This window comes from Bombina bombina, chromosome 5, assembly GCF_027579735.1.
Source record: "Bombina bombina isolate aBomBom1 chromosome 5, aBomBom1.pri, whole genome shotgun sequence".
Lineage (NCBI taxonomy): Eukaryota > Metazoa > Chordata > Amphibia > Anura > Bombinatoridae > Bombina > Bombina bombina.
In genome coordinates, this window is record NC_069503.1 from 551,438,146 (window position 1) to 551,461,535 (window position 23,390).

Sequence of the window (23,390 nt, forward strand, 5' to 3'; positions counted from 1 at the left end):
TAAACTGGAGTGGAGACTAAACTAAAAATGTACTACTGTTCTGACAATACTAATTGCTGTTATTTGTATTATTGAAGTTGAGATCACTGTACCTGATTCAGACAAACACCTGAAGTACTGGGCAGTTAATAAACAGATTTCCAGCTCTGGCTAAAATGGCCCAAAAATATCTTTCAGCCCCATGCAGTAGTGTGGAAAGTGAAAGACTGTTCAACTTAGAGCCGAACCTCCATACAAATGTCAGATTGATGTTATATAACAGCCCTACAACCCAATTGTATCACCCCATTAAATTTAATATTTTATTGTAATATTTTTTTATTTATAAACATGTTCAGTGAACTTTTTTATTTCATGTCTTTTGAATTACAGTCCTTTATAATTATAAAGAAGGAATCTTAAATAATTAGTCTGTATTGTGCTTGGTAAACTGTCACATGACATAATAAAAAAAAGTATCGGTAATTGGTATCGGCGAGTATTTGAAAACAAGTATCTGTACTTGTACTCAGTCATAAAAAAATGGTATTGGTGCAACCCTACTGATAACATCATAGTCCTCTTCTGCAACTAAGAGCTTCAGCTCCCCCATTTTACCCGTCATGCTTCTTGCATTTGTTGTTATTAAATATGAATATTGCATTATGTTTTAGCATGTTTTCATCTACTTAAAGGGACAGTATACACTCATTTTCATATAACTGCATGTAATAGACACTACTATAAAGAATAAGAGGCACAGATATGAACAGACCCTTTACACAAACAGGAGCAAGCTGGAGAAGGTAGCTGACAGTATTCAAATAAAACTTTGGGGCTTGGTTAGGAGTCTGAAAATCAGAGCAATGTTATTTAAAAATAAGCAAAATTATACATTTTTTTAAAAAAAAAACTTTATGGGCTTTATAAATAGATCATCTACAAAACATTTATGCAAAGAAAAAATGAGTGTATAATGGCCCTTTAATGGCAAAGGGCTCTAATGCACTTATATGTCTATATGTGTGTACATATATATTTACGTGTTTATAAGTGTGTGTTTATAATACATATAAACACACATATAAATACATTAATATATATGTACACATATATAGACATATCTATATACATCTTTAGCAATGTATCTGTATGTACAGTATCTCTATGTTAAAGTACTTTGGCGGCTTTTTTTTTTGTAAGACCCAAGATCTCATATCTTTGAGCCCTTAAAATGTAAAAAAAAATATATATATATATATATATATATATATATATATATATATATATATATATATTGCACTAAAAAGTTATATTAGATGGTGTTAATTTGAGTGTAAGTGTACTTTGTAAGGTATTTTTTAAGTGTTTTTTGCAACTTTTTTGTTTTCAGAAAAAAGTTAGCAACAGCTCTAAAATCGCAGGAAGGATTGAAGAGTAAATAGCGATTGCGCTAGCGCAATCAAGATATTGCATAACTTGTAATATAAGCTCATTAAAAAAGGCTCACAAAAAGACGATATCGCTTGTGAAAAACAGTTTGCGGGGGGGGGGGGGGGCGTGTCTGACCAGCAACCATGTAAGGAGGAAAATATGGGAGCTCCTCACTTTAATTAATTAATCTGTTGTATATCTTCAGCTATCAGCGACATTGAGAGCTACTTTGTCATTAAAAGCCGTGTAGAGAGACTCCTGTGTCTTTTGATACCAATACTGCATGAAGCATCTTAATATGACGACCTAATTGGGAAACTTGAGCTACGGCCTATACAGAGATCTACGCCATCCCTCCTGATCTATTATGAATTATAACAAGCCTACCGTCACTATATACAGCAATAAGCCCTACTTCTCTGGATAACCTGACTGGGGACTTGGTCGGTGTAACCAATAGTGTGTTAATGGCACAGAGCGGACTAAAGGTAATGGAGGCAATCGACAACTGGGCACTGAAGGTCCGGTCTTCACTACTTCAACATTTCAGTGAATTACAGAGAGACTTAGAAGCCGTGCTGACCGGGTGGCAACAGGAGCAACAGAGACTCACGGAGAGTAAAAATCTGCAAACACAGAATCCTAACAAGCCCCTGGTACAAGACGCCGCATCTACTTCAGACAAACAAAGTGCGCAACAGATGATTCCAAGCAGCGCTCAATACCAGGAGGCCAGTGTACACCCGGCTGCACAAGAAAGCAGAAATAATGTGGCGACGATTCCTCAGCTCCGTGTCCCTAAAGCATCTTACGATGATTTATTCTTGAGCCATGGGACAGGAGTTAAAAAAACACGGGCAACTAGTAAGTGACTTAACATGTGATGGACTCCTGAGGTCAACGGAGTTCTTACCTCTATCAAGGGGCATTGTATTTGGCCTTGCGGCCTTCCGGAGTCTGGTGACTGTGGGATTGTGTCCAGATTTTGAAAGTAGCCGGAATCGTTTCGGCATAGGCTAATTGACATTTGCATTCAGGCAGAGCCATACGGCTGCCTAGGAGACTTATCACTATCACGCTGGTCGCTGTGGTTGGAGGTGTTCACGGTTATGTTTAAAAGTTTTTGCTTCCATTAACATTTCCTTTTTTTTTTATTTTCACTTACACTGCTATTCCTACAGTATGAGCTTATTGTGAGTTAGTTTTCAATGTTGTAGCTCTTAACATTACAGACTTTTTATTCTAATCGCTATTTAATATGTTTTGTGTTGTTTGGCACGTTGTGGGGTGGGATGGAGGTTTAGACATATCGTTATTAACAGTCCTGTTTACTACAGTACATATCTCACCTAAATGATGAGACCCTCTACAAGTAGAAATTGTTTAAAAGTCTCTCTACTTTATTAGCCTCCAAATATAAAGAATAAAACCAGCCCATTCATAGGCCTTTTTGTAAAGAGGGCTAGTATATTGCTTGGAGGGGAACAACAGATAATCGTTTGGGGTCCTCCTCAGCTTCTAATTTTTACATTGCACTTGCCGTCCGGGTATAGGGCCCGTACCTGGGGGGCAAGATTTGACTACCCCAGTGTGTGCATAATTTATTCATGTATGCTTCCTATAATCCTAAATTTTTGTAAGGTGAGAGAGGTTTCATTTTCATGGTTCAAAGGTGGTTTATATACACTTCATATATTTACATAGCTTTGTATAAATGTACCTTCTTATTTAAACCATGTGCATAATGGTAAAGCAACTAATGGTGTACTATTGTTAATCTTTTTGAACCCATGTTTAAAGTTTATTGTTGTATGTTCGAAAAACCTCAATAAAATTATATTTAAAAAAAAAAAAAATCCAGTAAAAAAAAAAAAACAGTTTGCATCTCTAGCCCTATGTGTTTAAGCGTTTAACACCTTTGTGGAGTTAAAGTTGCGCTCTGAGCCAGCCACAAGCGATGCATTTGCAGAGCTGAAAATAGACTATGATTGTTAGAGTCATGAAACTGGAGCTGTCAAGTGTTTCATCAGCTGTTTCTTGTGCAGGACCAGCAGTTCTCTGTGGCTCCTGAGTGAGACTTTATAACTATGTGCTAAATTCCTTTGTGACAAATATCACGTTTTGATGCAGGGCTTGACACATTTGTTCAAAATCTAGAAGCCAGACCAAAAATGTAGGAGCTAGATATTTTTGAATTATATAATATAGTTAGATCAAATAGATTCAATACCATGCAAATATATGAGTCACATATAGTACCACAGACCCGATACTTTAGATTCACACTGCTTACTGTAGTGCATGCAGCAAACATCTGAATATATTTATATTATTCCTATGGCTTCAATTAAAAACATTACTCAATCTAAACAGCAAGGTCTACCTTTCCTTACACTTTATTAACTAGGCAATTGTTTCTAATGATATTTTTCCTCTACATCCCATAGTGTTCTCCTCACGGTCAAATCCCTGGGTGTGCTGCCAAACTTATTTAAAGGGACAGTCAAGTGCAAAAAAAAAACTTTCATTTCTAAAATAGGGCATGCAATTTTAAACAACTTTCCAATTTACTTTTATCAACAATTTTGCTTTGTTCTTTTGGTATTCTGATTGAAAGCAAATGTAGAAAATCACAGCAGCAACACTTGTAGTATTCAAATTCTTGTCTTTTATTCCATAACACAAGGATAAAAAGGCATAGAAACAGAACAACGTTTCGGGTTATGCACCCTTATTCATGTTCATATATACACACTTTGTTTGGTTGCTGTTACCTGATTGAAAGCTCATGATAATTTTTATGCCCTTGAAGGCCGCCTCTTTTTTATTTACTTTTCACAGCAGGGGAGAGCTAGCTCATGTAGGCCATATAAATAACATTGTGATCACACCCGTGGCTAGTGGCAGACACTGCACTAATTGGATAAAATGCAAGTCAATAGATAATAACTAAAAGTCATGTGATTAGGGGCGGTCAGAAGATGCTTAGATACAAGTTAGTCACAGAAGTAAAAAGTGTATTCATGTAACAGTGTTTATGCAAAACTGGGTAATGGGTAATAAAGGGATTATCTATCTTTTTAAACAACAGAAATTCTAGTGTTGACTGTCCCTTTAAATGTTCGCCCGGCTCATGGTTGCCAGTGAAATTTAACAAGAGGAGATCAGTTTATCCATACATGGCACTTTTATCCAAAAAACTAGCATAATGCCAAAGCTTTCACTAGCTAAGCACTTCCCTCCTTGGCGTCCTGCTAGTAAAAAAGTCTAGTTTCTTGGTGTTGCAGAATTTGTTAGTTCAGGCCAAACCTGAACACTTACACCGTGCACAGCACAGCAAAAAACATAAATTATGCTTACCAGATAATTTCCTTTCCTTCTGTATGAGGAGAGTCCACGGCTTCATTCCTTACTTGTGGGAATACAGAACCTGGCTGGCCACCAGGAGGAGGCAAAGACACCCCAGCCAAAGGCTTAAATACCTCCCCCACTTCCCTCATATCCCAGTCATTCTGCCAAGGGAACAAGGAACAGTAGGAGAAATATAAGGGTATAAAGGGTGCCAGAAGAATAAACAAAAATGTAGGTCCGCCCAACGGAGAAAAACGCGAGGGGCCGTGGACTATCCTCATACAGAAGGAAAGGAAATTATCTGGCAAGCATAATTTATGTTTTCCTTCTTAATATGAGGAGAGTCCATGGCTTCATTCCTTACTTGTGGGAAACAAATAACAAAGCTCTAGAGGACACTGAATGAAAACGGGAAGGTAAAAAAGAGGCGGAAGACAGGGGTGTCCGGAACACGGTCAAACCATAAGTCCGTGCATGCAGAGGAACAACTCCTCCAAAAAATACACTCTGCTACCAGTCAAACTTGGAGTGCCATAGCATGACAGCAGATCAGGCTGTATATATTGGAGAGAAAAAAATGGAAGCAGGCATTACAGGTTAGGAAAAAATGTAAAACATACCTTTATTGGGACAAATTAAAACATGCTGGGTTCCCAGACAGTGGACAGACACTAAAACAAGGACAGTCTGAAGCGTTTCGCGCCCCCTAGTGGCGCTTATTCATAGACTGATGTAGGATGGTAAAGGCAGCCAATTTATACCAAAGGTGCAAATCAGTTTAACCCTTATTGCTCCAACATATAATTTAAAAACATGTCACAGAATTGTTAAAAACAACAACAGTAAAAAATGTAATTGCATTGGAGAGATGTAACAATACACTTTGCTAATAATGTCACAGATATATACTGGAAAACATTTAGAGAGACAAGCGCATTAGTGAGTTATGACAGGGGGTAAGTGATTTAATGATTTAATGAAACCCCAGCAACCAGTCTATAAAAATAACTATATAGCATTATTATTAAGCTTTAATTGGAAAACTAAATAAAAGAAAAGAATGCCAAATGTCTGGGAACCCAGCATGTTTTAATATGTCCCAATAAAGGTATGTTTTACATTTTTTCCTAACCTGTAGTGCCTGCTTCCATTTTTTCCTCTCCAAAAGAGAGGCGGACCCTATTCTGAGGGCAACACAGCCTGCAAAACCCTTCTCCAAAAAAATGCTTCAACCAAAGCAAAAACGTCAAATTTTGAAAAGGTATTTAAGGAGGACCAGGTAGCCACCCTACAAATATGCCTCATTCTTGAAGGTCCAAGATGAAGCCACAGCTCTAGTTGAATGAGCCGTAACCCTCTGAGGAGGCTGATGACCCGCTGACTCATATGCTAAGCAAATAATACTCCTCAACCAAAAAGAAGAAGGAAGTGGAGGAAGCCTTCTGCCCTCTACGCTTTCCAGAATAGACAACAAACAAGGAAGAAATCTGTCTAAAATCCTTTGTAGCTTAAAGATAGAATTTCAAGGCCCGAACCACATCCAAATTAGAAAGAAACTGTTCCTTCGAAGGAGGATTAGGACACAAGGAAGGAACCACAATCTCCTGATTGATGTTACGATCAGAAATTGCCTTAGGAAGAAAACCCAACCCAGTACAAAGAACAGCCTTATCAGCATGAAAAACTAGGTAAGGAGGCTCACATTGCAAGGCTGCCATCTCAGAGACTCTGCCAGCCGAAGCAATAGCCAGTAGAAAAAGAATCTCCGAAGACAGTAATTTAATGTCAACCGAATGCATAGGCTCAAACAGAGCCCTCTGGAAAACTTTAAGAACTAGATTTAAACTCCAAGGAGGAGCGGTAGGTCTACACACAGGCCTGATTCTAGACAGAGTCTGAATAAAAGACTGAACATCAGGAAAGCTCGGCGAGCCTCTTGAGCAATAACACAGATAAAGACGAAATCTGTCCCTGTAGGTAACTAGCAGAAAGGCCCTTCTCGATACCATCCTGGAGGTAAGAATCCTGGAAACCTTGACCTTATGCCAGGGACCTGTGACGAAAGGCAAAGAATGACTGGGATATGAGGAAAGTGGGGGAGGTATTTAAGCCTTTGGCTGGGGTGTCTTTGCCTCCTCCTGGTGTCCAGGTTCTGTATTTCCACAAGTGAGGAATGAAGCCGTGGACTCTCCTCATATTAAGAAGGAAAATACATTTTTGCAGAATAATAGCATATAAACACAAACCCACACAAATATTCCCACTCTCACACACTCCCTATCTCACATACACATTCTCTCACATGCACAATTACAAACACAAATATACTCACTCTTTCATGCATAGAAAGACACTAACAAACAGACACACACAATAACGCACAAAGAAACTTACACACAGACACACACACACGCAAGAGAGAAATAATTGTAGGTATGAGCAATATATGTTGCACATACTCAAAATGAAAAAGCTCCTGAGTGAAGGAAAACAGTCTGATTAATTAAAAAAAGATATAATCAACTAAGTCGTGAGGTGGCCTAGTCCTTACAGTACAGAATCCATACAAAGAGAAGTCAAGTTTTTATATTTCATCAGTTACACAAAAAGAACACGCGAACACCATACATTTTAACAACTGCGGCCTAAACAACCATAGGTTAGTGCCGAAGAGTGTTCAGAATATACTACTGAATTAATGTAAGAAAAAGCAAGTAATGAATAAACTATAAACATTATAAACATACAGTGAAAGTAATTAAGAAAATATACATTACCATATCCCATTCTCCACAAATGTAAGGACCTGCTCTAAGTATAACCAGCAGCCCAACATCATTAGCTAGTTGCAAAAATGATTCAATGTCATGATCTCCAGAAAAATTATATAGTCCAGGGGTTTGCTCATGAAAGTTCCAAGGTACATACCTAAGCAAAGACAAAAAAAATAGTAAAAGATTTGCATGTTATAACTTCCTTACTAAGAAAATATGTGTGCAGAACTGGGAAAGTACTTGTAAGGTAAATATAATAATCAAAAAATGCTATTATGATCTTTATTTGTTTAGATAAATTATTCAACACAGATAAACAGGGGTACACAGTAAATAAAGACAAACCAGGGAAGGTATACAGAAGGATTAGCAGGTCCTGCTCCCAGGAGAGTTTACAATCTAGGCGGTATTAGAAGATACATGGTAGAAATTATAATTATATAAATTCTAATTCTACAATTATAAAAATATATATATTGTGTTGGTTTAGTAACATCAATATTAGTAAAATAATAATTATGCAGACCATCAATTCAATAGTATGCCTCTTTTCAAAATTTTAAATTTCCATGAACAACTGTGAATATACCTAAAAGTTTCCCACAGCAGTTAGTGGCCAAAATAAATAAATAAAAAAAGATAAATTGAAGAACTCCCTGTAATGTTTGTGGAATACTCCGCTATCAGACCAAACTAGGCCAGTAGTCTTGTTATCCCGGCGACGAGCCAGAAAGATAGGGAATATCCCAGGGCAGAGAAGGTTTGTAAGTGGCACTCACCACAGGCAGGACAGTCCTTGGCAGCAACAGGCAGGAAAAAGGCAGTTCAGGGGCAAACCACCAAAAAGGTATATGCAGATATGCAGGACCTGGCAACAGCAAGGCAGTCCAGAAGCAAACCACTAGTATGGTCAGGAAGGCAGGGTTTGGCAACAGTAAAGCAGTCCAGAGGTAAACCACTAGGATGGCCAGGCAGGCAGGGTTTGGCAACAGTAAGGCAATACAGAGCAATAGGGGTTAAACACGCAGAGTAAGAGAAAAATTATAAAAAAAAAAAAAGTGCTAAATAGCTAATACCAAATAGAGAGAAAGAAAGAATGTCTGTCTGTAGCGAATATGTTTCTTTTAAAACAGTAATTTTATTGGATGTATCCACTCTTTGTGGCAAAAATGTATTCCAAACTATATTATGCACACTATTATGTGTAAAAATGAGTTTTGGTAATGCACAGAAATGTTTCTACATATTTATGGTGGAAAATGAAATTAAAGAGGTTGGCCAACCTTGATACACAATTAACCAACAGTTAAAAAATCAGATTTGTACTTACAAGACATAAAAAAATCATAAGCAATCCTAAGAAAAATATCCTTTTTCAATTAAAAGTTTATATAAATGTTCATATGAAGAGAAGAAATATTTGTGTTATGGCCGCGGCCTTTAGTTGTGTCAAATAAGAACACGGCTTTGGGATAAGCCTGTATTTGTAGCAGGAGTTAGAAAGATATAGAGATCTGACCCCAATACCCTTTAGGTATGTTGGTGGCAGTGAAGGAACGTCCTGGAATCCCAGGTGCAATCTTTGGGGGTTTCGGGTTTCAAATCCACCCTCTGAAAAGTCATCATTTACAAGCAGCATGCTCACCACAAGTCATCTTAATTCAAGAACAAATCAGGGGCTTATAGTGCCAGAAGCAAAGACACGCTGAACAAGACGCTCCAAGACCAACATTTATGCTAACTGGAACAAAGACTCCCCTAAGCATTTTCTAACTACGGGTACATTTTGAGCCCTACAAGGAACACTGCAGATTACGCAGGTAACAGATTGCAGGCTTAGTGGAAACTCCAGCAAAAAAAGAATTAGCCCTCTATTGAAGATCTCCGTCTACGATAAACGGAAACATCCGGGCATAGGGTGGATTTGAAACCAGAAAACCCCATAAACCGCAAAAGAAGGTAAAGATTTCTACCGAAAGTACAGATCCATTCAACGGATACAGCAAACGGAAATAAACGGAAACATCCGGGCAGAGGGTGGATTTGAAACCCAAAAATCCCAAAGATTGCACCTAGGATTCCAGGACATTCCTTCACTGCCACCAACAAACCTAAGGGGTATTAAAGTCAGATCTCTATATCTTGCTAACTCCTGCTACAAATACAGGCTTATCCCAAAGCCGTGTTCTTATTTCACACAACTAAAGGCCGTGGCCATAACACAAATATTTCTTCTCTTCAGATGAACTTTTAATTGAAAAAGAATATTTTTCTTAGGATTGCTTATGATTTTTTATGTCTTAAGTACAAATCAGATTTTTTAACATTCGGCTAGATTACGAGTTTTGCGGTATGAGTGAAAAAGCAGCATTAAGGACCGCTGGTATTACGAGTTTTTCAGGTATTTTGGCCGTAACGCAACGTAACTACCGCAGCTGTCAAAAAGTCCTTTTTCAATGGGACTTCATTTACGCCGGTATTAGGAGTTTGCCTGGGAGGCCAAAAAGTGAGCGGTACAGCCCATAACTACAAGATCCATAACGTAAACTGAAAGTCAGTAGTTATGGGTTTTATGTTACAACGCCGTAACATAAAACTCATAACTAAAGTGCTAAAAAGTACACTAACACCCATAAACTACCTATTAACCCCTAAACCGAGGCCCTCCCACATCGCAAACACTATAATAAAATTATTAACCCCTAATCTGCCGCTCCGGACATCACTGACACTAGAATAAACATATTAACCCCTAAACCGCTGCACTCCCGCATCGTAAACACTACTTAAATATTAACCCCTAATCTGCTTCCCCAATGTCGTTGGCACCTACATACACTTATTAACCCCTAATCTGCTGTCCCTAACATCGCCGCAACCTACATTACTGTTATTAACCACTAATCTGCTGTCCCTAACATCGCCGCCAGTATACTAAAGTTATTAAACCCTAAACCTAACCCTAAAAGTCTAACCCTAACACCACTAACTTTAATAAAATTAAAATAAATCTAAATAACAATTACTATCATTAACTAAATAATTCCTATTTAAAACTAAATACTTACCTGTAAAATAAACCCTAAGCTAGCTACAATATAACTAATAGTTACATTGTAGCTATCTTAGGTTTTATTTTTATTTCACAGCTAAGTTTGTATTTATTTTAACTAGGTAGAATAGTTACTAAATAGTTATTAACTATTAACTAACTACCTAGCTAAAATAAATACAAATGTACCAGTAAAATAATTACACAAACACCTAACCTTACGCTACAATTAAATAAATTACATTAATTAAATACAATTAAAGGGCCATTATACACTCATTTTTTCTTTGCATAAATGTTTTGTAGATGATCTATTTATATAGCCCATCAAGGTTTTTTTTTGTTTTTTTTTTAATGTATAGTTTTGCTTATTTTAAAATAATATTGCTATGTTTTTCAGACTCCTAACCAAGCCCCAAAGTTTTATGTGAACCGTCAGCTACCTTCTCCAGCTTGCTCCTGTTTGTGTAAAGGGTCTTTTCATATGCAAAAGAAGGGGGAGGGGGGAGTGTCTGATATTTCCCACTTGCAGTGGGCTTTCCAGCTACCTTTTCAACAGAGCTAAACTGTGAGCTTCTAAGAAAGTTTTTAAACAGTTTTATACTGGATTTTTATATCAGTATCTGTGCATCTTATTCTTTATAGTAGTGTCTATTACATGCAGTTATATGAAAATGAGTGTATACTGTCCCTTTAACTAAATTACAAAAAAAACCACTAAGTTACACCAAATAAAAAAGAAATTATCAAATATTTAAACTAATTACACCTAATCTAATAGCCCTATCAAAATAAAAAAGCCCCCCCCCCCAAAAAAAAAAAAACCCTAGCCTAAACTAAACTACCAATAGCCCTTAAAAGGGCCTTTTGCGGGGCATTGCCCCAAAGAAATCAGCTCTTTAACCTGTAAAAAAAAAAAATACAAACAACCCCCCAACAGTAAAACCCACCACCCACACAACCAAACCCCCCAAATAAAAACCTATCTAAAAAACATAAGCTCCCCATTGTCCTGAAAAGGTCATTTGGATGGGCATTTAGCTCTTTTTCCAGTCCCTAAGCTAAAAATAAAACGCACCCAATAAACGCTTAAAAAAACCAAACACTAACCCCCGAAGATCCACTTACAGCAGCAGAAGTCCTCAGTGAAGCCAGCAGAAGTCCTCATCCAAGCGGGCCGAAGTCTTCATCCAAGCCGACAGAAGTCTTCATCCAGACGTCATCTTCTATCTTCATCCATCCGGCATGGAGCGGCTCCATCTTCAAGACATCTGTCGCGGAGCATCCTCTTCTTCCGACGGCTAACAAAGAATGAAGGTTCCTTTAAGTGACGTCATCCAAGATGGCGTCCCTTGAATTCCGATTGGCTGATAGAATTCTATCAGCCAATTGGAATTAAAGGTGAAATATTCATATTGGCTGATTGGATCAGCCAATAGGATTGAGCTTCAATCCTATTGGCTGATCCAATCAGCCAATAGGATTGAGCTCGCATTAAATTGGCTGATTGGAATAGCCAATAGAATGCGAGCTCAATCCTATTGGCTGATTGCATCAGTCAATAGGAATGTTTTACCTTTAATTCTGATTGGCTGATAGAATTCTATCAGCCAATCAGAATTCAAGGGACGCCATCTTGGATGACGTCCCTTAAAGGGACACTGTACCCAAAAAAAAAATTTGTGATTCAGATAGAGCATGCAATTTTAAGCAACTTTCTTAATTTACTACTATTAGCAAATGTTCTTCATTCTCTTGGTTTATTTATTTGAAAAGCAAGAATGTAAGTTTAGATGCCGGCCCATTTTGGTGAACAACCTGGGTTGTTCTTGCTGATTGGTGGATACATTCATCCACCAATAAACAAGTGCTGTCCAAGGTTATAGACTTTCTTTTTCCAATAAAGATAGCAAGAGAACAAATAAAAATTGATAATAGGAGTAAATTAGAAAGTTGCTTAAAATTGCATGCTCTATCTGAATCACAAAAGAAAAAAATTGTGTTCAGTGTCCCTTTAAAGGAACCTTCATTCTTCGTTAGCCGTCGGAAAAAGAGGATGCTCTGCTCCAGATGTCTTGAAGATGGAGCCGCTCTGCGCCGAATGGATGAAGACTTCTACCGGCTTGGATGAAGACTTCAGCCCGCTTCGCTGAGGACTTCTGCCGCTTCATTGAGGATGGATGTCGGGTCTTCAAAAACTGTAAGTGGATCTTCGGGGGTTAGTGTTAGGTTTTTTTATGGGTTTATTGGCTGGGTTTTATTTTTAGATTAGGGTTTGGGCAAAAAAAGATCTAAAATGCCCTTTTAAGGGCAATGCCCATACAAATGCCCTTTTCAGGGCAATGGGGAGCTTAGGTTTTTCAGATAGGTTTTTATTTGGGGGGTTTGGTTGTGTGGGTGGTGGGTTTTGCTGTTGGGGGGGTGTTTTTTGTATTTTTTTTACAGGTAAAAGAGTTTCTTTAGGGCAATGCCCTGCAAAAGGCCATTTTAAGAGCTATTGGTAGTTTAGTTTAGGCTAGGGTTTTTTTTTATTTGGGGGGGGCTTTTTTATTTTGATAGGGCTATTAGATGGGGTGTAATTAGTTTAAATATTTGATCATTTCTTTTTTATTTTGTGTAATTTAGTATTTGTTTGTTTTTGTTATTTAGTTAATTGTATTTAATGTAATTTATTTAATTGTAGTGTAAGGTTAGGTGTTAGTGTAAGACAGGTTAGGTTTTATTTTACAGGTAAATTTGTATTTATTTTAGCTAGGTAGTTAGTACATAGTTAATAACTATTTAGTAACTATTCTACCTAGTTAAAATAAATACAAACTTAGCTGTGAAATAAAAATAAAACCTAAGATAAATACAATGTAACTATTAGTTATATTGTAGCTAGCTTAGGGTTTATTTTAAAGGTAAGTATTTAGTTTTTAATAGGAATTATTTAGGTAATAATAGTAATTTTTATTTAGATTTATTTTAATTACATTAAAGTTAGTGGGTGTTAGGGTTAGGGGTTAATAACTTTAGTATAGGGGCAGCAGATTAGGGGTTAATAAGTGTAATGTAGGGGGCAGCAGATTAGGGGTTAATAAGTGTAGGTGGGTGGCGGCGACATTGGGGCGGCATATTAGGAGTTAATAAGTATAATGTAGGCGGCAGCGATGTCGGGGGCGGCAGATTAGGAGTTAATAAGTGTAATGTAGGTGGCGGCAGATTTGGGGTGTTTAGACTCGGGTTTATGTTAGGGTGTTAGGTGTAAACATAACTTTTGTTTCCCCATAGGAATCAATGGGGCTGTGTTACGGAGCTTTACGCTCCTTAATTGCAGGTGTTAGGCTTTTTTTTCAGCCGGCTCTCCCCATTGATGTCTATGGGGAAATCGTGCACGAGCACGTAAAACCAGCTCAAAGCAGCGCGTTATGGAGCTCAATTTCGCTCTACGCTCACTTATTGCCTGCTAACGCCGGGTTTATGAAAACTGTAATAGCAGCGCTGTAGGGAGGTGAGCGGTGGCAATAACTTGCAAGTTAGCACCGAGCAGCTCTTACCGCAAAACTTGTAATCTAGCCGTGTGTTTGTTAATTGTGTATAAAGGTTGGCCAACCTATTATAAAACTATTTCATTTCATTTTTCACCATAAATACGTAGAAACATTTCTGTGCATTACCAAAACTCATTTTTACACATAATAGTGTGCATAATATAGTTTGGAATACATTTCTGCCACAAAGAGTGGATACATTTAGTAAAATCACCGTTATAAAAGAAACATATTCGCTACAGACCTAATTATTTCTCTCTCTCTCCATTTGGTATTAGCTATTTAGCGCTCTTTTTTTCTATAATTTTTCTAATTCCCCAAATACCTTTGTAGGAAGTGTAGAGGAAGCTTCCATTAGATAAAAGAGCTTATACCACATCAGCCCAGAGGATATATCTCTACCAGTGTATTTAAACTAGCAGAGTAGTCAGACAGGCAGAGCTCAGCAGTAGTATATCAATCCAGCAGTTAAGGGGTAAACAGGCAGAGTGGTCAGACAAGCAAGGGTCAGCAACAACATAAAAGTCCAGCATAAGAATAAAGAAGACCCAGGAGAACAGTAAGTAACACCTATACTTGGGCAGTGATAGGTAGCAAGTGAGTTACTTACATAGGCGCAGGGTTCGCACCACAGGAGATCCGACCGGCTTCAGAATAGGGAAAGCGTGTCGCGATGACGTCACCGCCGCACGCAGAGAGGAGCCGACTCCCACCTAGGCAACACGCAGAACAGCAGGCGCCGCGTCCCTAGCAACAGCTAGAGCGGCGCAACACTCCCAGCAGTAAAATATACTGACAAAAAAACAACTGGTGTACAAAGACAGTTTCTAAAATAGGTTGAAATACCCAGAGACAAAACCAGGTTGCATTATAACTTACACGTACCTGGGTGGAGTAAACTTGTCTGATCAGATGATGATGCCATATCTTGATGCAGAACAAAAATCTAGTATAAAAAGATTGCAGTCTGTATCTACCAAATAGCACTTTTTGATTTTTATATTCACCTTACAAGTACTTTCCCAGTTCTAGCCAAAAATGCAGCAATTTAGAAAAAACAGAATTTATGTTTACCTGATAAATTTCTTTCTCCTACGGTGTGTCCGGTCCACGGCTTCATCCTTACTTGTGGGATATTCTCTTCCCTTACAGGAAATGGCAAAGAGACAGACAGCAAAAGCTGTCCATATAGCCCCTCCTCTGGCTCCGCCCCCCAGTCATTCGACCGACGGTTAGGAGAAAAAGGAGAAACCATAGGGTGCTGTGGTGACTGTAGTGTATAGAAATAAAAAAATTTAAACCGGACTAAAAGCCAGGGCGGGCCGTGGACCGGACACACCGTAGGAGAAAGAAATTTATCAGGTAAACATAAATTCTGTTTTCTCCTACATTGGTGTGTCCGGTCCACGGCTTCATCCTTACTTGTGGGAACCAATACCAAAGCTTTAGGACACGGATGAAGGGAGGGAACAAGTCAGGTAACCTAAACGGAAGGCACCACAGCTTGCAAAACCTTTCTCCCAAAAACAGCCTCCGAAGAAGCATAAGTATCGAATTTGTAAAATTTGGCAAAAGTATGCAGAGAAGACCAAGTCGCTGCCTTACAGATCTGATCAACAGAAGCCTCGTTCTTGAAGGCCCATGTGGAAGCCACAGCTCTAGTAGAGTGAGCTGTAATTCGTTCAGGAGGCTGCCGTCCGGCAGTCTCATAAGCCAATCGGATGATGCTTTTCAGCCAAAAGGAAAGAGAGGTAGCAGTAGCTTTCTGCCCTCTCCTCTTACCAGAATAAACGACAAACAAGGATGATGTCTGTCTGAAATCCTTTGTTGCTTCTAAATAGAATTTTAAAGCACGGACCACATCTAGGTTGTGTAACAAACGTTCCTTCTTCGAAACTGGATTCGGACACAGAGAAGGAACAACTATTTCCTGGTTAATATTCCTGTTGGAAACCACTTTTGGAAGAAAACCAGGCTTGGTACGTAAAACTACCTTATCTGTATGGAATACCATATAGGGTGAAGTAGACTGCAAAGCAGACAATTCAGAAACTCTTCTAGCAGAAGAAATAGCAACCAAAAACAGAACTTTCCAAGATAGTAACTTAATATCTATGGAATGTAAGGGTTCAAACGGAACCCCTTGAAGAACTGAAAGAACTAAGTTTATACTCCATGGAGGAGTCATAGGTCTGTAGACAGGCTTGATTCTGACTAACGCCTGTACAAACGCCTGTACATCTGGCACGGCTGCCAGACGTTTGTGCAACAAAACAGACAGAGCAGATATCTGTCCTTTTAAAGAACTAGCTGACAAACCTTTATCCAAACCCCCTTGGAGAAAGGAAAGTATCCTAGGAATTTTAATTTTACTCCAAGAGAATCCCTTGGAGTCGCACCAACGGATATATTTTTGCCATATCTTATGGTAAATTTTCCTAGTCACCGGTTTTCTGGCTTGAACCAGAGTATCTATAACCGAATCTGAAAATCCACGCTTAGATAGAATCAAGCGTTAAAGTAGATACTGCAGTAGCAGGTGGAATCGAACTCCCAAGCTCCTGCTTGCAAGCACGTAAGTGTAACCACTAGACCACAGCGGTATGCAATCCATGCAGGAGCTATTAGAATCACCGAGGCCTTCTCCTGTTTGATCCTGGCTACAAGCCTGGGAAGGAGAGGGAACGGTGGAAACACATAAGCCAGATTGAACGACCAGGGCGCCACCAATGCATCCACTAGTGTCGCCTTGGGATCCCTGGATCTGGACCCGTAGCGAGGAACCTTGGAGTTCTGACGAGACGCCATCAGATCCATATCTGGAGTGCCCCATAGTTGTGTTAACTGGGCAAAGACTTCCGGGTGAAGTTCCCACTCCCCCGGATGGAAAGTCTGCCGACTCAAATAATCCGCCTCCCAGTTGTCTACTCCTGGGATGTGAATTGCAGATAGATGGCAGGAGTGATCCTCCGAGCCATTTGATGATCTTGGATACCTCTCTCATCGCCAAGGAACTCTTTGTTCCCCCCTGATGATTGATGTACGCTACAGTCGTCATGTTGTCCGACTGACATCTTATGAACCTGGCCTTCGCTAGTTGAGGCCAAGCCAGGAGCGCATTGAATATCGCTCTCAGTTCCAAAATGTTTATCGGGAGAAGAGACTCTTCCCGAGACCATAGACCCTGAGCCTTCAGAGAGTCCCAGACCGCGCCCCAGCCCAAGAGGCTGGTGTCGGTCGTGACAATGACCCACTCTGGTCTGCGGAAACTCATTCCCTGAGACAGGTGATCCTGAGTCAACCACCAGAGGAGTGAGTCTCTGGTTACCTGGTCTACTTGAATCTGGGGAGACAAGTCTGCATAATCCTCATTCCACTGTTTGAGCATGCACAGTTGCAATGGTCTTAAATGAATTCGAGCAAAAGGAACCACGTCCATTGCTGCAACCATTAGTCCTATTACTTCCATGCACTGAGCTATGGAAGGCTGAGGAATAGATTGAAGAACTCGACAAGCTTTTAGAAGTTTAAACTTTCTGACCTCTGTCAGGAAAATCTTCATTTCCACAGAATCTATTATTGTTCCCAGAAAAGGAACCCTTGTGGACGGGGACAGGGAACTTTTTTCTATGTTCACCTTCCACCCGTGAGATCTGAGAAAGGCTAAAACAATGTCTGTATGAGCCCTTGCTTTGGAAAGGGACGACGCTTGGATTAGAATGTCGTCTAGGTAAGGTGCTACAGCAATGCCCCTCGGCCTTAGGACCGCTAGAAGGGACCCTAGCACCTTTGTGAAAATTCTGGGAGCGGTGGCTAAACCGAACGGAAGAGCCACGAACTGGTAATGTTTGTCCAGAAAGGCGAACCTCAGGAACTGATGATGATCTTTGTGGATAGGAATATGCAGATACGCATCCTTTAAGTCCACGGTAGTCATATATTGACCCTCCTGGATTGTTGGTAAAATCGTCCGAATGGTTTCCATTTTGAATGATGGAACTATGAGGAATTTGTTTAGAATGTTTAAATCCAGAATTGGCCTGAAAGTTCCCTCTTTTTTGGGAACTACAAACAGGTTTGAGTAAAAACCCAGACCTTGTTCCGCTGTTGGAACTGGGTTTATCACTCCCATCTTTAATAGGTCTCCTACGCAATGTAAGAATGCCTGTCTCTTTATCTGGTCTGAAGATAAGCGAGACATGTGGAACCTTCCCCTTGGAGGAAGTTCCTTGAACTCTAGAAGATACCCCTGAGAGACTATTTCTAGTGCCCAGGGATCCGGAACATCTCTTGCCCAAGCCTGAGCAAAGAGAGAAAGTCTGCCCCCTACTAGATCCGGTCCCGGATCGGGGGCTACCCCTTCATGCTGTCTTGGTAGCAGCAGCAGGCTTCTTGGCCTGTTTACCCTTGTTCCAGCCTTGCAAAAGTTTCCATGCTGGTTTAGGCTGGGAAGCGTTACCCTCTTGTCTAGAGGCTGCAGAGTTAGAAGCCGGTCCGTTCCTGAAATTGCGAAAGGAACGAAAATTAGACTTGTTCTTAGCCTTGAAAGGCCTATCCTGTGGGAGGGCATGGCCCTTTCCCCCAGTGATGTCTGAAATAATCTCCTTCAATTCTGGCCCGAAAAGGGTCTTACCTTTGAAAGGAATATTAAGTAATTTAGTTTTGGACGACACATCCGCCGACCAAGATTTTAGCCAAAGCGCCCTGCGCGCCACTATTGCAAAACCTGAGTTTTTCGCCGCTAATTTCGCCAATTGAAAGGCGGCATCCAAAATAAATGAATTAGCCAACTTTAGTGCGTGAATTCTGTCCATGACTTCATCATATGGAGTCTCCTTTTGCAGCGAATTTTCTAGTTCCTCGAACCAAAAAGATGCCGCCGTGGTGACAGGAATAATGCACGAAATTGGTTGAAGAAGGAAACCCTGCTGAACAAAAATCTTTTTAAGCAATCCTTCCAATTTTTTATCCATAGGATCTTTGAAAGCACAACTGTCGTATATAGGAATAGTTGTACGCTTGGCTAGCGTTGAAACTGCCCCCTCTACCTTAGGGACCGTTTGCCATGCGTCCCTTCTGGGGTCGACAATGGGGAACATTTTCTTAAATATAGGAGGAGGAACAAAAGGTACACCTGGCTTCTCCCACTCCTTATTCACTATGTCCGCCACCCTCTTGGGTATCGGAAAAGCATCAGCGTGCACTGGGACCTCTAAGAATTTGTCCATTTTGCACAACTTCTCTGGAATTACCAAAGAATCACAATCATCAAGAGTAGCTAGCACCTCCTTAAGCAGGTGTTCTAGCTTAAATTTAAATGCCACGATATCAGGTTCTGCCTGCTGAGAAATTTTTCCTGAATCAGAAATTTCTCCCTCAGACAGCCCCTCCCTCACTGCCAACTCAGATTGATGTGAGGGTAAAACAGATAAATTATCGTCAGCGCCTACTTGCTCATCCTCTGTATTTAAAACTGAGCAATCACGCTTTCTAGGAAATGCTGGCAGTTTGGATAAAAGAGCTGCTATAGAAATATCCATTACTGCTGTTAATTGCTGCATAGTAACAAGCATTGGCGCGCTAGATGTACTAGGTATCGCCTGCGCAGGCAAAACTGGTGTTGACACAGAAGGAGAGGATGATGAACTATCCCCACTACCTTCATTAGAAGAATCATCTTGGGCAATTTTATTAAATGTGACAGTACTGTCCTTACTTTGTTTGGACGCCATGGCACAATTTTCACATACATTTAAAGGGGGAACCACCTTGGCCTCCATACACACAGAACATATGCTATCTGAAGGTACAGACATGTTAGACAGATTTAGGCAGGCTGTTAATGCAATGAAAACAATTTTAAACAAAACTGTTACTGTCTCTTAAAATAATAAAAAGAGCACACTTTATTTCTGAATGTTCAAAAAACCATCAAAGAAATATCCGATCTTTCTGAAATTTACACCCCAGTGTCTTAATGCTTTGAAAATATTGCACACCAAATTTCAAGTCTCTAAACCCTTAAATAAGCAAACCGGAGCTAATAGTTCAATTTACCGGTTTAAACACACTACAGTCCCTGCCACAGACTTTGCTGCGGCTTTTACCTTCCTTAGGGGTGATTCAACACAGGATTAAGCCTCCCTGAGTCCTTTTCTCAGCCACAGGACCCTCTCACATGAAGCTGCATGCACTGCCTATGGAAGTAACTGCGCAACTGAGGCGCGAAAATGAGGCCTCCTCCCTCTGTATACCAGAGTGAAGGGGCCTTTCTGACTAGATTAGGCGTCTAAACAACTGCCAGGCGCAAATAAAGCGTTCCCAAAAGTGTTTCAAAGTTCACAAAACACTCCAATTGTCATATAATATGCTAAAAAACTAATCTATTTAGCCCACAAAAGTGTCAACCAGCATAAAGCCCAATTTTTAAGCCTTAATTCTGTTACTGAGTCTAAGAAAATGGCTTACCGGTCCCATAAAGGAAAACTGACAGTCTTCTAGCAATACTGGGTCTTGTTAGAAAAGAGACTGATCGTACCTGAAGCAGATAAGTCTGCAAACTGTTCCCCCCAACTGAAGTTCTCTGGTTTCAACAGTCCTGCGTGGGAACAGCAATGGATTTTAGTTACTGGTGCTAAAATCATACTCCTCTTTAACAGAAATCTTCATCACTTTCTGTTGTAGAGTAAATAGTACAAACCGGCACTATTTTAAAATAACAAACTCTTGATAGAAGAAATAAAAACTACAACTAACACCACAAACTCTTTACCATCCCCGTGGAGATGCTACTTGTTCAGAGCGGCAAAGAGAATGACTGGGGGCGTAGCCAGAGGAGGGGCTATATGGACAGCTTTTGCTGTGTGTCTCTTTGCCATTTCCTGTAAGGGAAGAGAATATCCCACAAGTAAGGATGAAGCCGTGGACCGGACACACCAATGTAGGAGAAATATATATTTATACACACACTCATACCAGGATGGATAAAAATAAATTATTAAAATATATATATATATATATATATATATATATATATTATTTTTATTTAAATCAGATTTGTTTGCTTTAAATATGATTTTTTTTAAATAAAATGCTCTTTGAGGAATAATCTATCTAAAGATAGTTTCTATTTAAAGTACATTATAATCAAAAGGTTATTCATTCTGAAATATAGATTTAGATTTAATTATATATTCTGAGCCTACCTATGCAGGATTTTCAACCATGAATACCAAAAACACAATTTATGCTTACCTGATAAATTTATTTCTCTTGTGGTGTATCCAGTCCACGGATCATCCATTACTTGTGGGATATTCTCATTCCCAACAGGAAGTTGCAAGAGGACCCACAGCAAAGCTGTTATATAGCTCCTCCCCTTCCTACCATATCCAGTCATTCGACCGAAAACAAGCAGAGAAAGGAGAAACCATAGGGTGCAGTGGTGACTGTAGTTTAAATTTAAAAATACCTGCCTTAAAATGACAGGGCGGGCCGTGGACTGGATACACCACAAGAGAAATAAATTTATCAGGTAAGCATAAATTGTGTTTTCTTTTGTAAGGTGTATCCAGTCCACGGATCATCCATTACTTGTGGGATACCAATACCAAAGCTAAAGTACACGGATGAAGGGAGGGACAAGGCAGGTACTTAAACGGAAGGAACCACTGCCTGTAAAACCTTTCTCCCAAAAATAGCCTCCGAAGAAGCAAAAGTATCAAATTTATAGAATTTCAAAAGGTATGAAGCGAAGACCAAGTCGCCGCCTTGCAAATCTGTTCAACAGAAGCCTCATTTTTAAAGGCCCATGTGGAAGCCACAGCTCTAGTAGAATGAGCTGTAATCCTTTCAGGAGGCTGCTGGCCAGCAGTCTCAAAAGCTAAGCGTATTATACTCCTTAGCCAAAAAGAAAGAGAAGTTGCCGAAGCCTTTTGGCCTCTCCTCTGTCCAGAGTAGACAACAAACAAAGAAGATATTTGACGAAAATCTTAGGTAGCTTGTAAGTAAAACTTTAAAGCACGAACCATGTCCAGATTATGTAATAGACGTTCCTTCTTCAAAGAAGGATTAGGACACAAGGATGGAACAACAATCTCTTGATTGATATTCTTGTTAGATACCACCTTAGGTAAAAACCCAGGTTTGGTACGCAGGACTACCTTATCAGAATGAAAAATCAGATAAGGAGAATCACATTGTAAGGCAGATAACTCGGAGACTCTACAAGCCGAGGAAATAGCTACCAAAAAACAGAATTTATGTTTACCTGATAAATTACTTTCTCCAACGGTGTGTCCGGTCCACGGCGTCATCCTTACTTGTGGGATATTCTCTTCCCCAACAGGAAATGGCAAAGAGCCCAGCAAAGCTGGTCACATGATCCCTCCTAGGCTCCGCCTACCCCAGTCATTCGACCGACGTTAAGGAGGAATATTTGCATAGGAGAAACCATATGGTACCGTGGTGACTGTAGTTAAAGAAAATAAATTATCAGACCTGATTAAAAAAAAAACCAGGGCGGGCCGTGGACCGGACACACCGTTGGAGAAAGTAATTTATCGGGTAAACATAAATTCTGTTTTCTCCAACATAGGTGTGTCCGGTCCACGGCGTCATCCTTACTTGTGGGAACCAATACCAAAGCTTTAGGACACGGATGAAGGGAGGGAGCAAATCAGGTCACCTAAATGGAAGGCACCACGGCTTGCAAAACCTTTCTCCCAAAAATAGCCTCAGAAGAAGCAAAAGTATCAAACTTGTAAAATTTGGTAAAAGTGTGCAGTGAAGACCAAGTCGCTGCCCTACATATCTGATCAACAGAAGCCTCGTTCTTGAAGGCCCATGTGGAAGCCACAGCCCTAGTGGAATGAGCCGTGATTCTTTCGGGAGGCTGCCGTCCGGCAGTCTCGTAAGCCAATCTGATGATGCTTTTAATCCAAAAAGAGAGAGAGGTAGAAGTTGCTTTTTGACCTCTCCTTTTACCGGAATAAACAACAAACAAGGAAGATGTTTGTCTAAAATCCTTTGTAGCATCTAAATAGAATTTTAGAGCGCGAACAACATCCAAATTGTGCAACAAACGTTCCTTCTTTGAAACTGGTTTCGGACACAGAGAAGGTACGATAATCTCCTGGTTAATGTTTTTGTTAGAAACAACTTTTGGAAGAAAACCAGGTTTAGTACGTAAAACCACCTTATCTGCATGGAACACCAGATAAGGAGGAGAACACTGCAGAGCAGATAATTCTGAAACTCTTCTAGCAG

At 39.8% G+C, this 23,390-nt stretch overlaps 1 protein-coding gene across 1 annotated transcript in view; it reads right to left on the reverse strand.

Moving 5' to 3' along the window:
* Positions 1–23,390, reverse strand: part of GLB1 (galactosidase beta 1) — an 821,644-nt gene that overhangs the window by 636,131 nt on the left and 162,123 nt on the right. Inside the window, exon 3 of the mRNA XM_053714505.1 lies at positions 7,542–7,692. Coding sequence (XP_053570480.1) covers positions 7,542–7,692 — 151 coding nt within the window. The remainder of the gene's footprint in view (positions 1–7,541; positions 7,693–23,390) is intronic.